Source organism: Botrytis fragariae, assembly GCF_013461495.1.
Source record: "Botrytis fragariae strain BVB16 chromosome Unknown tig00000054, whole genome shotgun sequence".
Taxonomy (NCBI): domain Eukaryota; kingdom Fungi; phylum Ascomycota; class Leotiomycetes; order Helotiales; family Sclerotiniaceae; genus Botrytis; species Botrytis fragariae.
The window spans coordinates 1,130,795-1,146,372 of record NW_023500993.1 but is presented as its reverse complement, the minus strand read 5'-3'; the positions used below and the strand labels follow the sequence as shown (position 1 = coordinate 1,146,372).

At 43.5% G+C, this 15,578-nt stretch overlaps 4 protein-coding genes across 4 annotated transcripts; 2 read left to right on the top strand and 2 right to left on the bottom strand.

Moving 5' to 3' along the window:
- Positions 1-2,291: 2,291 nt before the first annotated feature.
- On the bottom strand, positions 2,292-3,492 carry Bfra_005122 (putative pectate lyase protein; the record flags this gene model as incomplete). The annotated part of the gene is made up of 3 exons (XM_037335509.1): positions 2,292-2,470; positions 2,547-3,244; positions 3,311-3,492. 3 exons carry the CDS (start codon positions 3,490-3,492, stop codon positions 2,292-2,294), a joined length of 1,059 nt encoding a protein of 352 aa, XP_037192604.1.
- Positions 3,493-7,444: 3,952 nt separating this feature from the next.
- On the bottom strand, positions 7,445-10,723 carry Bfra_005121 (putative beta glucosidase protein; the record flags this gene model as incomplete). The annotated part of the gene is made up of 8 exons (XM_037335508.1): positions 7,445-8,682; positions 8,745-9,076; positions 9,187-9,383; positions 9,432-9,509; positions 9,709-9,790; positions 9,836-10,001; positions 10,059-10,112; positions 10,204-10,723. 8 exons carry the CDS (start codon positions 10,721-10,723, stop codon positions 7,445-7,447), a joined length of 2,667 nt encoding a protein of 888 aa, XP_037192603.1.
- A 1,384-nt stretch (positions 10,724-12,107) lies between these two features.
- Positions 12,108-13,047, top strand: Bfra_005120 (putative microtubule associated protein eb1 protein; the record flags this gene model as incomplete). Its single annotated transcript, XM_037335507.1, has 4 exons — positions 12,108-12,121; positions 12,185-12,256; positions 12,340-12,452; positions 12,503-13,047. The coding sequence occupies 4 exons, from the start codon at positions 12,108-12,110 to the stop codon at positions 13,045-13,047; spliced, it is 744 nt and encodes a 247-aa protein (XP_037192602.1).
- Positions 13,048-13,622: 575 nt separating this feature from the next.
- On the top strand, positions 13,623-14,753 carry Bfra_005119 (putative snare complex subunit protein; the record flags this gene model as incomplete). Its single annotated transcript, XM_037335506.1, has 1 exon — positions 13,623-14,753. One exon carries the CDS (start codon positions 13,623-13,625, stop codon positions 14,751-14,753), a length of 1,131 nt encoding a protein of 376 aa, XP_037192601.1.
- Positions 14,754-15,578: the final 825 nt, after the last annotated feature.

The window sequence follows — 15,578 nt, the reverse complement described above, 5'->3', positions numbered from 1 at the left end:
CGAGACAACTCCCATTCTCGGTCCTTCTCATCCACACACCTCCAATCCTCCCGCACACATCCCTCTCCAGTTAGTCATTAGTGCATCGAGATATTTGTGCATACTGATTGTGACCAAACGTCTATGACCCGCATGAGTTTTCAGTCATGTGAGTCTCATTTTCTCCTCAACTCTGCCATCGATTGGCCGAGTGATCGTCAGATCAGCTATGCGTATGCAAAAATAGAGAATTTGCGCGATTTCTTGATTTCGATGCAGATTCTCGAGAAGGACAATGCAATCGTTTACAGATACGGTATTCGAGACCTTGGAGATGACCCGCATGAAGTTTCGGTCATGTGAGTTTTAGGTTACCCCTCTTCTTGATATTTTGTTGATGGGTTGAGACGTTTGATGGGAGACGGTTGAGTTGAGATACATGAATCGTGTTGCATCGAATGCGGTAAGGAAGGGAGGAAAGGATTCGATGTGATCTAAATGATGACTCGCATGAAAATTCAATCATGTGAGCTGCATCTACGAGAGAATTCTAAGAAATATTGGCTAACCCCTACTGAGATATCCATATCGAGCAACAAGAGTTCTGTTCCAAGTTAGAACTCCTTTTAAAGCCTGGATTCACATGCTGAAAACTGCTAAAGAAAAATAAGCCAGGCTGAGAAATTATGATAGATCATGTAGAGCTACGCAATCAAGAAATCTAGAACTGATCTGCATGGAGAAAATCGAAACAAGGTAGGCGTTGATAGCTACCCGTTACTTCAACGGACACGGACCGAAAACATCGTAGTGTCAGATTTGTGGACGCTTTTTAATGATGATGAACTCCATAAACAGTCAGTCATGACTCATGTGCGAAGAGTGTGGGTGGTATTCGAGATGCTACTAGTCGATCTCCGAAGTGTGATTCCCACGAAACACACAGGGAACAAAAACCCGTTATGTAACCTTATTTTGGGAGAAAAGATATCATGTCGTTCATGTGTTCTAGACACGGTCTCCGGCCCGAGATATCCTGCAGTATCGGGCTGAAATGATAGATCAGATTTCACAAAGACCCGTAGAGGAGATGAATCGTGCTACTTTTAAAACGTTCATCATATTTCCTATTTTGATATTATTTCTCGGTTGGTGTCTTGACTCAACGCTTACCTATTACCCCCCTGACTGTCCGAAAGCATAACTGGCTCAAGTAGGAGTGCGGGCTAGTAATAGCCAACCCCTGAATCGAAGCCGAGGAATTCTCCAATACGAACCGGCCCGGAAGAGGGATGATATTAGTCGCCGTGGCGGTGACTACACGAAGCGGATATCAAGACTACGAGTGGATATGTTCACTAAACGGGAAGTGATACTGAACTTCAACCCGAACAGAATCAGAAACCGGAAGAAGCTAAGCTAAGCAATTATAACTTCGGTATCTCCTGCGCAGCCGTCCCCTTCAATCCGGTATCCACAGGCAGAATCTATAATCGTATCCAACTCCCCGATCCATGATACATGGTCTATGATCCGATCTCCTATTTTGAGTGAATCCACATGTTTCCGGCAAAGAATATCAAGTCTATTGGAGTTCTTGATTACGTCTACCTTACGTTTAACTTCTGTGTACTTGGTACAGGATACTCTCTGAGGCACAAATTACTCTCGCAACTAAAAGTGCTGTGGTTGATGAATAATGAGGTTGGTGCGTCTAATCTTGTATATACTGAGGCAAAACATACTTGAAATAGGTACCTCTGGAAGATTTCGCGTTAGGTCTAGCATCATTAGTCCGCAAGCAGTAGATTAATAAAGTGATTTCATAACTTAGGTTGCATGCTTAAACGCTGTGCTTAATAAACTGTCTAAATTGAATACTATCAAACTACAAGATCAATTGTTAAAGAAAGTGGAGAAAAATAATCGAGCCTTATCCCGTGAGTCGAGATGATACTTCATCAATCTAAACACAATCATCGAACTCTACAAAGGGGCTAATAACCCTTACAAAGATGAGATACTGAAAATTCCCAATCTTGCTTTTTTGGCGAGGATGTAAAGTGTCAAATGTCATCACTGGGTAGGTATGGAAGCAAATTCAAGTGATAAGTGAAAGATAATTTGTATTGCGTCAAGCAAACATAATATACAAGAAGCATCCACCGCCAGGTTCCAGCCTTTAACCAATCCTCGGAGATAAATCAAACCTCAAGTTGTCTAGCTCTAATCCCCTTTTCTATTCAAATTTCATAGTTCCATACCGGCTTACAATATCACAAAGTCCTGGTATTTATCCATAGATAAAGTCTCTAAGATGTGGTGACATCGCTATCAGTGTAGATACAGTATGTACCATCGGGACCGCTTCCATACTCAGAAGGCTCCTCGCTGTTATCATCCGTACCAGTGTATGTCACACAGATATCATCAACGGCGTTTGCTACAATGTTGGTTAAGGTTGCAGTGTCGCCAAAGTTGTAGTTGATACCTGTAGAGATAGTTAGTTAGCACACAGAATCGAGCGACAGGAAGTAGAAAAATTATTTTTCCCTGGAGTAACATACCAGCAAGCTCAGATCCACTAGTAGCAGTGATAGAATCCATGATAACATGTCTCTCGTACATTGTGTCGCAGTTACCACATGATCTGTACAATTTTCCAAAGGTATCGACAGTGAAATCAGAAACCTTCAAGGTTCCGGCTCCGTTGTGTTGTAAAACCTTATCGTCGGCTCCAAAGGCACCTCCACCAGAAATTGTGGTGGTGTCTCCAGCATCTTGGTTCTTGATAGTGAAGGCATCTTCGCAGACAGCAGACCACCATACATTGGTTAAGGTGCAAGCTCCTTGACAATGAACACCTTCGATTTGGTTGGGTCCAATGATGACGTTAGAGAGGGATCCACCAGCTTCGATTTGGAAGACGGCATCGCTGTCACCACCTTCGGATTGACCGGTACAGCTGACTCCACGATCGTACATAACCATTCCACCATCGAAAGATTCACCTGCGGCGATAGTTTGAACGGCTGAAAGGGCAGAAGTACCTGAAGATGCGGGGACAGAATCGCCGGTGGTACCGCTGGATGAATTGCCAGAGGATGTCGAGCTGGTGATTGTTGACGAAGCAGCGCTGGAGGACTTAGATCCAGAAGACTTGGCGGTGGAGGATGCTGAAGATGCTTTAGATGTAGAGGATGCTTTGGAGGATTTCTTGGTGGAGGATGCTTTAGAAGACTTGGCGGTGGAGGTTTCTTTAGAGCTGCAATCACTCAAAATCAGTATTGGGGGTAATAAAGAGCGTTTGTAAATATTTTTGATCACTAACCTTGAAGAATCCTCGTCATCATCATCATCATCATCTGAAGTCTTGCGAGCGTGCACGACCTCTCTGAAGTGAAGTCTTGGCGCATCGCGTGCTTCGAGACCAGTGGAAGCATCCATAGGAGCCGCACTAGCAACACTGATTGTGGCAGCCAAAATGGCCAATTGAGCGAATGAGAATTGCATTTTGATTTGGGTTGAAAAGTAAATGGGTTAAAACTTGAAATGAGATATTGAAATAAGTTTGACCAGCAAGGAATGAAGTAAAAGACTGAATTGTCTGGATAGTGAATGATATGGAAAGAGTGAAAGATGAAGATGTTGATGAGGATGAGAAGCAATAACAGACGGGCATCTTGGTAGCTTATATATCTGAATTACTTCTTCCTCTCCGGATACTCATCAGCGGCGTCCCCCTTTGAGCTTTGGAAAAGGAGAACCAAAAACCCGTCATACCGGAGGCTGTGAACAATCAAAAAGAAACATTTGTGGAGGCCTTGCTATCTACTCCACGGAGTAAGTCCCCTATAGCTGTCAACAGATAGATTGGCGTTAAAAAGATAGAAGAGTCTAGAGAACTTTAATTGATTGGACAAATTCGAGAAACGATGATCTTGAAACCGCGATGTGAGTTTGTCCAATCTCAATTCTCTCGAGGCTATGTTTAGATCTAGAAATGATCACACTTGAACAATCTGATATCACTGATATGTTGACGCTGCATCATTAACCCCATAAGCACTTGTAATTAAACTCGAAACTCAAGGTACAAAGCCAAGACGCCAGAATGGGACTCGAGGATTTATTCCGAACTGCCAAGTCGAGATGCCATCTTGTAGTTTCCTTCCTTAGCCGCTTGGCGACTTGGCGCTTACGACTCATCGCGAAAAAAACCCATGTTCAAGGTTCAAACAATTGTTGATCTGCAAAACATTCACCCACTACAATATCGGTATTGCGTCTGTTGTTTTCCATCGAGATTGAAGTAGAGTAACCTTGACGCTCTTTAAATGAACAAAGATAGTATATGAAGAGTTCAGGAAATCATCCAGAAGTTCACACCATTAAACCATCGTTAACCTACCTAGAAAATCATCCTGCTTGAGACACTAGAGAGCATGAATCTGCTTATGTCAACTGAGTCTAAGCTTTAAAGTTTTTCGATCTAGGAGAATTTTTTGCTTAAAAAAGGTACCAAATATAAGCAAGAGGCTGAAACAAGCAACTGTGGAGAAAGCATATGCCATTGTGGCCACAGACGTCCCATCTAGAAGGTCTGTGTCTTGGCAGGTAATTTGGGATGATTGTGATTGTTGGGATGATCCAATGACGCGCTGTAGCTGTGGGCATAATCCGGATGGATAGAAGCGGTCGTACCTCCTGTCATTGAATACATTGTATATATCGTGCATCATCGGTTGGTTCTGAATAAAGAGAGTTGAATTATGTGAGGTAAAGTTTGAGTGAGCCGGATTGATTTTAGGTTTGGTTGAAGGTTCTCTCTGGCCCAAATAAGCAACAGGGACTGATAGATCTTTCCCTTTTCACTTCAATCGTTGACAGAATATTTCCACCACCAACCTGGAAGATCTTTGTGAAGTGGAAGAGAGAACTTTGATGTAATTGCGATCCTCGAATGTTTTGATTACCTAAGCATCGTATTGCCATTAGCACCAAACCGTTGCCATCTTCTGTAACAGTTTCGAAACTTCGGGAACGACACTTCATGGACTGTTCATCCGACAATTTGTTTACTACCAGATGTTGAGCGCCGACTTGGTGCTTCTTCTTCAAACACGACCGAGTATAGACTTGGTCGGTATTTTTTGGCGAAGCGAACGGGTGTCAAACAGCTCATGGATAGATCTCAAGTGCTATCCGATATCTGACGTATTGCTGTCAGTATTTTGGCAACTGTTGAGACATTGGGAATAGATTCATTTCTCCCGCGGCTTCACCGTCTTTCTGCGTATTGCAAGGTTTTCTTCGAAGACCCTGTTCAACGTGTGATGAATAAAAACCATTCACGACCTTGAAAATTATCTAACTTCATTTGTCCTGTGTCTTGGTCATTTCGGCTTCCGCTCTGTCTGTATCTGGCGTGATCTCTTCGAGTCTGGAGGCTATAGGTGCGAGTCATGTCTGTTGGCTACTATCTGAAATTCATATTCTACTGCTATTTTTTCTTTTGATAATTATTAGGTGGATTTTAATACCAGCAAATATCACAACCATCTCAAGATTTACCATCAAGGAAAGCATTGATGACCGAATACTTGGAAAGAAACCATTAGACCTATAATTAGGGGGAAACCATCCACCCATTCTCTTGTTTTCACCTGATCGCGGCGTTCTAGGAGAGTGAAAGCTCCGAAAGATGATGAAAATACAGGAGACGATAAACTCACCATGCAACATCCGGCTCCACGCAAAACAATTCGCTTGGAAATGAACACTTCTCATTGGGAATCTATAGACAACTAGATCCATCTCTTCTGATACGATTCAAACGTTGATTTCAGATACAATGCTGTATTCCTCTTCTATGCTGACAATGTTAATGTTAGAAATTGCCCCATCTGTGAAAACTTCATCTGCATTCCCTCTCATCGAAAGATACTCTGATGGTCAAGCATGGACTTTGCTTCAGACGAGTCGTCCTGGATCAGTACGTCAACTCCTGTTCCATTGCTTCATTTGCAGTCTTGGCTTCAAACTCAGTGGCTTCTCGATTTCCGTTGACAATATCTGTTACAAACTTGTATGAAGCGCAGGCTTTTCGCGATCACAAACAATTGAAGCTGCAGCTTGCACTTCGATACGCATTTCGATACGCATTTCGCAGTAAAGTTTCCATGCATATCGATAGATCCCACTAACTTATCCACTATTTGCAGACTGATCGCAGCTTGATGAGTGATACAATAGTCTTGACGATGCCGCAGTCATCCTGCAATCGTTGCTTCCGACTGGCTCGTCTACTCTACGAAAGAAGACATTCATGATGATACTGGCCTGAGATCTATCATGAATATCCAAATTCTATGCAGTCATCCATTTGCTGAAAATATCAAAACCAATAATTTGTGAGGGATACCAGGAATAGATCGATGCTGAGGACGCGGTGTGAATTGACTCTTCTCAATTCCTGAATCCTCGATTCTCTCTGTTTCGATCGCAACTGGAAATGATTTAATAGATCAATCCCTGGATGGTAAAGATCTGGATATAATAGCTACACATATGCATTGTCGCTAGCACATTCATCGTCGTTCAAAGCCCTGCCCCAATTCATGATCCTTTTCCTCCAACAACAAAAGTTCTCCATGTTAGAAAAGCTCAGTATACCATTGTGCAGGTGAACTCGCAGCACATCGTTGAAAGCATCTCTGCACCTTTCATAGATATCCACTGACGAACAGATCGAGGAATACGAAGGAAAAGGGGCTAGAGAAGGAGCTGTCTACATAGTACGTCTTACCAAAACATCAGGATAAGAACGATGAACCAAAGGCTGTCAAAGCACATTCAGAATCTGAAAACTACGAATCTCAGAACTCATTACCATGATTCCGACCCGTCATATCATCGAACTTGGTGTAAAGTTTCTAGTCGTGTAAGCTAGAGTCTTCATCGAGGCCTGAGAAATGATTGATAAGGTAGCTATATTACCAGGCTACCAGAATGCAATAATAGTTTGACTGAACTTGAATCTTGTGAGGGTTGACGCCACTTTGAATATCGACCGACCATGATCTTATGTTAAGTAATTATAATACTTCAGTATTTAATATACTTCGACCAATCAATCTCTTTAACCTTCAATGTTCATCTGCTCCTTGATAAGTCATTCTACAACCGATACACTCGATACCATTGTTCCAGTTGATATAACCATCAAATTGCAGAAATTTGATGCACGCTGTAGAATTAATGTCACATATATTGGACTCAATGAACTTTCGTTTTTGCCAATGGACAATATTCGAAATTCTTCGCTCCTATTGATAGCACTTCGTACCCTGGTACTAATATGTCGATTTTAGGAATCTTCACTTTTTCATACATCAATCTCGAAATCAGCCCTCATTATCAAGTATTAACACGTAATGCCCCCAACTCTACATCGAAAAGCCCCCTAAACCACAGGCGGCGTTCTGCCCGCACTACAAGCCCCACTAATACTCTCACAAGCTAACGTCAGATTCCCCGAACTGTCTCCTATCCAGAACAAGAACGGCTTCGTGGTAGAAACTGGAATAACCCAATTCTGTTTCGTCACATCCCAAATACTGATATCCTTTCTCGTAACGGCAAGCGATACGACTTGTTTTCCTCCCGGTGCCAATGTATCCGTCTTGGCATAATTACGTAGCTGGATAATGGGAGTATCATAGGTAGAATCGGAAGGATGTTGAACGTACAGCTGGACAACAGATTTACCGGCCACGAGACCGGTATTGGTCACTGTGACTGACAGAGTGAACATTGTGTCCCAAAGCGCGGGGTTTCCACCTTGATCTCCACCAGATGGGGGGTCGGGTTTGGAGACATTGGTGTACCCAGTGGGATAGACAAAGTTACCTGGAGTGATACTTGAAGGATTGTCGAGGTATGGATAGAGATATCGTCCAATAGCGGAAAACCCTGCAGGCCAGGCAACTTCAGATGCTGGAGGAATGGCAGTACTATATACTGGAGTTGAGCCTTTAGCAGCTCGGGCCGGAGGAACCGATGTGAGTGCTTTTCCGGCTGCGAGAGTAGCCGTTCGAGAAAATGTGGTGTAGGAAAGTCCATAGCCAAAGGGAAAGCGAGGGCTGATTGCGTGCTTGTTGAGGTATCGATAATCAACATACAATCCTTCAGAGAAGGTATCCTGAACTTGGCCAAGCGCAAACCCGACAAGACCAAGGGAGGATGGGTAGTTGCTTTCCGAGACAGGAATTGAGTAGGGAAGATGTCCACTAGGAGAGTATGCGCCGAAGAGGATATCCGTCAATGAATCTCCAGCTTCTTGACCTGGTAAATGAGCAAACAGTACGGCTTTGACTGAAGTAAGGTTTATCCAATTCTCAACTAGAATCGGTCCTACTGTATGAACAACTACCACCACTGTGGAATACTTAGCTGCTGCTGCTTGAACAAGTGCATCGCCGTTGTGCCATGCGTACAGTCCTGACGACGAGCGATCTCCATCATTTCCTTCCACAGTTATTGAATTCTCCCCAGAGTCACTGTTTATGAATACGACGGCGATGTCTCCTGGTAGGGCAGTCAGGCCAGACGGAAAGCTATCACTGGTTGAGCTATAGACATTTGAAGCTTTTCGCTTAATCGCGTCAATTGGCGCATCAAGGTAAGGGTAGTTGGCAGTGCCTATGAGCTTGATTTAGTTTACCTTTTTACAAAAAAAAAGGGTTGAATAAGGCGTAACTTACCTGAACCCCATCCCATACCGAGAACGCCAGTATCGCAACCTCTCTGACTGCAAGCATTAGGCCCGGAAGGATTATTTGCAGAATCAGAGCCAAACACTTTCAAAGCAGCTGATGTTGAGAGTGGCAGTGTGTTGTTGACGTTTTTCAACATAGTTATTGCTTCTCTCGAGATGTTCCGAGAAACGACTGCATGGTTAGATTGTACATTTACATGTGAATTAACCGTGCATGTTGGAGAAAGCAAAGCTGCTGGATAACATGGTCCAGTAGTGTCTAAAGTGTTTGCTGAGAAATTTGGTGGCGGGAAACTTTTATCCTGTCCAAGTTGATACCTGTGTAATGTATTGATTAGCCATGATGTAGATACTCGTCGATGTTTGAAACAACTCCTTTTGCAAGCAAGGTAATTTCTGGAGAAACATTTTCTCGAGGGAACACTCACCAAGTTGCAACAATTCGAGTAACCATATCATTCAATCGATCAACTGGAACAGTTCCGTTCAGAATAGCAGTCGAGAGTTCATAGGCCCAGTATGCTTGGCCAAGGAAAGGGATTCCTCCATCACCGGGCATAGCCATGTCGAGGCCAGCAAGAGCAGATGACACACCGCCAATTTGGGATAGCCAATCTGTCATTACCTATGGATATTTAGAATTGTTTGGGGGTACATAGATATGGAGTCTTACCAGGCCTTGGAATCCAAGCTCGTCCTTAAGCAAGTTGTTGATCAGGTATGAGTTTTGACTTGCCGCGCTTCCATTAACCTGCTTGGTCAGTAAAGGGTTGCCAAAGGTCTACGAAGATAACACAAAAGAATCACATTTTGCCAAAGGAGTACCTGAAAATCCAGTGAACGTGCCGAGTTCATCATTGAATGACTTCTTGTTTGTATCATACCAGAATTGATAGTCCAGCTCAAAACATCATAAAATTTTCATGCATTTGTCAAAAATATACACTCACATCATTGTAACTTGTCATAACAGCTCCAACACCAGCTTTGATACCTTCTGCAAAGGGCCACATGTAAAATTCATGAAGAGTTCTGCAAATTAGTTTCGGTAGGGTCTATATTCAAGGGTACGCGTACCTATCATCGATATTGCTACTAAGAGCTTTCATCAAACCATGAGGGATGATATCCATTCGGTATGCTTCTTGTTCATTTCCAATAAAGTGTTTGATGGTTGCTATGACACCATTCGCCTGCATGCCATTGATCGTTTGGGCAGCGCTTAGTCCTTGAAGCACAGGATCTAGATGACAATGAATTTAGTCTTGAATCTGATGTTAAACTTTCCAAAAACTCTTACCAGCGCCGAACCCTTCCCAATTTCGACCACCACGTGGTTTTCTTCCAATTGGACCTAAATATGGTCAGCAATCTGTATATTGGCCGAGGCTGGACCGGAAGAATGTCTTCGTGGTGCATCTGTCACAAATGCCCATCATACACACCGACTGTAGGACCTAAGAGAATGTTGACTCCTTTCCCCCGTGCTTCTGCGCCTAACGCAAGACCTCTTTGATAGGCTAAATCTTTGCTCCATGTTGCACCAGTGGTAATACCAGCGGGAAAAGCAGTATTGTTATCGGTCGCAGCTATGCCAAGTGCCGAATCCTGTAAACAAAGACTTGGAATACCGAATCTTAGTGCGGAGCCGGTGTTTCCCACACATCTTCCCATCAATTCTCCAATTCCAGTTGTGAGATTGACTTTTTCCGCCAATGTCATTTGTGCCACCACAGTTTGTGCTTTTGCATAAGCAGTCGTCCAGGAACTAGCCCAGCCACCTTTCGGGGCAGGGTAATATGGAGCAGCAACATATCCTGCAGGAACTGAGTCTCTTTTCACAATTGTTTCGTCGCTAGATGGGGGGATGGGCGGAGCCTTGTGTATGAATGAAGGTATCTTAGCCTGCGCAAACCCCAACAGCCACAAGGAGACAATCAAGAAGATGAGCTTGACTAGCGCCATTTTAAGGACGGTGCAACCTATCAAGAATTATTTCACAGATAAGTCCTGTGAAAGTAGGTACTTTTGCAATCTGGTGGGTGGGGAGGTTCCATGATATAGAAAAACTAGGTGACAGAAACCATGTATGCATGTACACCCAAGACGACTTCTTCAGGTAACTGCATTCAATGAGGATAAAAGGAAGAAACTTGTGATTCTTGCATTCCGAGGTCCGTAACAACCATGACCGTGTATGCTGTAAGATCTGCCCTATCATTCAAGAACCATGTTTTGCATGGGTGGGATGGGCTTTCTGCGGACAAAACAGGAAGTTCAATGAACGATCACATTAAGCTCCCAAAATTATAGAAACATGGGACGGAGATGGTTCCTCTCGTGGAATGAGGAGAAGTACAAACGGAAGAAAAGTTCCAGCGATACTAAGATCTCCAGCTGAGGCTTGTGCTGTAGTCGTCGGTAAGATGGATGTTCTTTCCTTTTCTAATCCATTCCGCTTTGAATATTTCGTCACAAACTGACCCGTTGCCTTTTGCGGGGTTTCCCCTGACGCCTAGATTCAATTATGCAGCGCCTTTATCCGGAGAGCCGGCTTAGGTGCAGGTGATGAAAACAATTCCAATATTTTGGAGTGTACCACCTACCAGAAATATTATCCAAGATACAAAAGGTGGCTATTCTGCAAGATTGTGAAGACAAAGCTATCTACCCTGGCTTGTGAATTGTGCACTTCTTTGACCTTCTCGACAACACCGATTGGCCCGAGTGACACGTCCCGTAGCATTCGTCGAATGAAGTCTCATTTGATCTCGATTTGGAACTCAGAGTAACAGCTGGTATTTAATCAATACAAGCAAGGGCTTAGTCGGTATATATATACCGTGCATACCATGAACTAACTGGACAAGTGTGAGAGCGAGTAATAATGGACAACCAACACATTTACAAGTGCTATCGAAAAATTTGTCAACAGGGGAATCATGAGCAAGAAGATGGATCGTGCTATGTGCTCTCCTTTTGATGAATCGGGATTCAACGCCAACCTGACAATGGGAGTTGCATTAATGAGAATTTAAGACATGTTACGCCCAGCTAGGTAAACTCGAAGATAATTCTGGAAAGTCCGATCCACACTTCCCCCCTCTCGGGCATCGGTCACGTGTGGTTTCTCGTTTGTTGTAGATTTCTGGTTACCTAAGGCGACAGACAGAGGTGTCAACGGAACCTAAATAATAAGAATCTCGTTGGTCGCGATAACTTTCTTCAGAAAAATCTTATCTTTTTTGCGCAATCGACTGTCTTCTGGCATAACTGACGTCTATTTGATTATCCACCAAAATATACTCGCTCGTTCATTCACTTTGCTATTCAAGAGCTTCTTTTCAAAATGGGAGAATCAAGGTTCGTTGAAATGCACTCATTAACAAGAAGAATTCTCAGTCTCTGACAACATGGCACATACAGACAAGAGCTCGTGGCATGGCTTAACAACCTGCTACAACTTAATATCACAAAAGTTGAACAATGTGGCACCGGGTAAGTAAGCTTCTGGCTTGCACAAGGAGTTTCATCTTCTCTCCCCCTATAAGACTATTGACTTACATGTATCATGAACACAGTGCTGCGTTATGCCAAGTCTTTGACAGTATTTTCCTCGATGTACCGATGTCAAAAGTCAAGTTCAATGTCAATACTGAATATGCATATCTACAAAATTTCAAAGTTCTTCAAAGTCAGAATACCCTCCCCTGAATCTACTTTCCTCCACTGACAACAATCCAGACACCTTTACCCGCCATCAAGTCGATCGAAACATCCATGTCGAACAACTTATTAAATGCAAGATGCAAGACAACCTCGAATTTCTACAGTGGACCAAGAGATATTGGGATCAATACTTTCCAGGAGGAGAATATGATGCAGTAGCTCGCCGACGTGCTGCAGGGGGACCCGGTGCCGCACCATCTGCTGCTCCAAGAGTATCCGCCGGAAGTGGTGCAGCTCGCAGAGGAGTAACACCAACAACGAGCGGCGCAAGAGTTGCTAAGGTTGGAGCCGTTGGCGGTGGTGCAGCTTCAGCAGCACTGAAAGCAGAGAACGACACTCTGAAGGAAACAGTTGCAGGGCTAGAACGGGAACGAGACTTCTATTTCAGCAAACTCAGAGATATCGAATTACTGGTTCAACAAGCTTGCGAAGAGGACCCAGAGATTGAGAAGCAGGAAGACGGCTTAATCAAGCACATTCAAACTATCTTGTACTCGACTGAAGATGGATTTGAAATACCGGCGGAGGCGGAGGTTGATGACCAAGAAGAGACATTCTAGATTCTTTTTACTATAATGGGATTTGAATTTTTTTGCAGCTGCAAATAGATTCATTGGTTCTTTCACCTGCGGGAGTTTATAGCAAGCAAGGCTATGAGATACGAATTATGAACGAGCAGAGTGTGTGCGAGGCACAATATCAAACGCTCACAGGTTGGTAGCATTCGTAGGCTACGGGAGGTTGCATGCGTTGGACCAATTCTGAAGCATATTGAGATCTCACATGATTCTCAAATGAGTTCTCTGGTTATTGAAGAAGAGTTTAATTATTAGATGTAAACCATACAAGAGTTTTTTTTCTTCGTATAATACCAATTTGATTGTCCATCATGAGAACAAGAATGAGCTCACACAATCACAATTAATCTCTTATCGCCAAGTGACATTTTGCGCTATCAAGCATCAAGCGTCATCCTTGTTGCACAGGACAGGGTCAGCCCGTACTAAGCTCACGAGGCAACCTCAAAACAAACGGTGACCACCATCTCTTTGCATTTACAAAGGAAATATAACCAACAATCAATCTTCTGTATCGCATCGCATCAAACCACATCACATCAATCAATCAATCAATCATGGCACCGCCTCTCGAACTCTCGATACCTAGCACAATTCTCTCAAGCGCACCAAATGAAAAACCCTATACTCTTTACAACATTACACTCCGTCTTCCTCTTCGAACCTTCGTCGTCCAAAAACGCTACTCCGATTTTGTCACTCTTCATTCTTCCCTCTGTACCCAAGTTTCTAGTCCACCTCCCGCTCCTCTTCCAGGGAAAACATGGTTTAAAAGTACAATTAACTCTCCTGAATTGACGGAAGATCGTCGTCGCGGTCTCGAAACCTATCTCCGCAGCATCGCAGAAAATCCGGATCGAAGATGGAGAGAAACAAGCGTTTGGCGACAATTTTTAAACCTGCCTAGTAATAGTGGAAACGCGAGTTTGAGTAGTGCGAGAGAGGGACTTATTGCTGCGAACCAAAGAGGTGTGGGTGGGAATGCGGAGATTATGGCGGATCCGCAGGTGTGGTTGGATGTTCATCGCGAATTGAAGGCGCAGTTGCATGATGCGAGATTGTTTTTGGGGAGGAGAGACAGCGCGAATACGGCGGCGGGTCAATATGAGGCGGGCGCGAACGCGAAGAGGTGTTTAGTTAAGGCTGGAGGACTGCTTAAGGATTTGGAAGAAGGCTTGAAGGTCATGGGTGAGGGGGAGAAAAATGGGAGAGGAGAGGCAAGGGTCGGCGCAGGTGAATTGAGGAGGAGAAGAGATCTTTTGGGTAGCGTAAAGGTGGAAAAGGAGGGCTTGGAAAAATTGGCTGTTACATTGGCGGTTAAGAATCAAGCCAGCTCGAGTTCAGCAAATGGTGGTGCGGCAGCGACACAGGCGGATAAAAATGCATTATTTGGACCGGGAGTATCGCGACCTAGTGGACGAGTCCTTGGCGCACCGGTTCCTGAAACAGATAAAACGAGAGAATTGGATAATGAGGGCGTGTTACAATTACAGAAGGAATTGATGCAGAATCAAGATATGGATGTGGAAGAACTTGGCAAGATTGTGAGGAGACAACGAGAAATGGGATTGGCGATTCACGGAGAATTGGAACTGCAAAATGAGATGTTGAAGAGGGTGGATGAGGATGCTGATAGAGTTAAGGGGAAGATCAACATTGCCAAAAAGAGAATCGGAAAGATTCGTTAGATATGATACATATTGTACGAAATGGAAGGCATGGAATGTATATGATCATTTTACAATGGGAATCAGCGTGGAGTTTATGGGTCTCTTTGCTCGCTACTTTGACGCATAAGAAGAGGGATAAATTGGGATGACTGGGGATACTTGTATATTGTACTTTTAATATATTTAATTCAGGGGAACGGGCCGTATATGAATCGTTTAATAATGTAGCTTGTTGGGAAGTCCAACGTCCATAGCATGGAATATCATACTATTGTTTCTTCATGCATACAAGCTGTTCTAGCAGCATATACTAGTATTCATGAGATGAAAGATGTGAAGATGTATCTATTGATGTTCGACAGATCCTGCAGATGTTGCCAGATACCTCCTCTTTGCTTTAACGCATAATGTGCTAGTTACCTCGTGGCCAAAAACACCCAAAACTTATTTGTTAATTACTAGGTACTTCCTTCTCATTTCAACATCTGACTCCTATTCCTAAACATCCAACATAACCTGAGATATACCCACCTCTTCTGGACATCCATCCAAAACCAAATCTTGATATTCAAACACCCTCTTCAAATATATTGATTCTTCCCTTCTTGCTCACTCAATCCCTCTCTCATCCCATCTCGCTTCGCCTATCTAGCTGTTCTACACCCAACCTAGCCCAACCCAACCCATCCCATCTTATCCCTCCTCATCTCACCCAAGAAAGCGAGTTTCAGTACTCAAATACAACACAGCATATAAAATCTAAATTCACAGAGATACCTAGGAGTAACAAAATGACTAGATATATGTATATATTTCATAACGAATAACAGAGTGCTTGGAAGC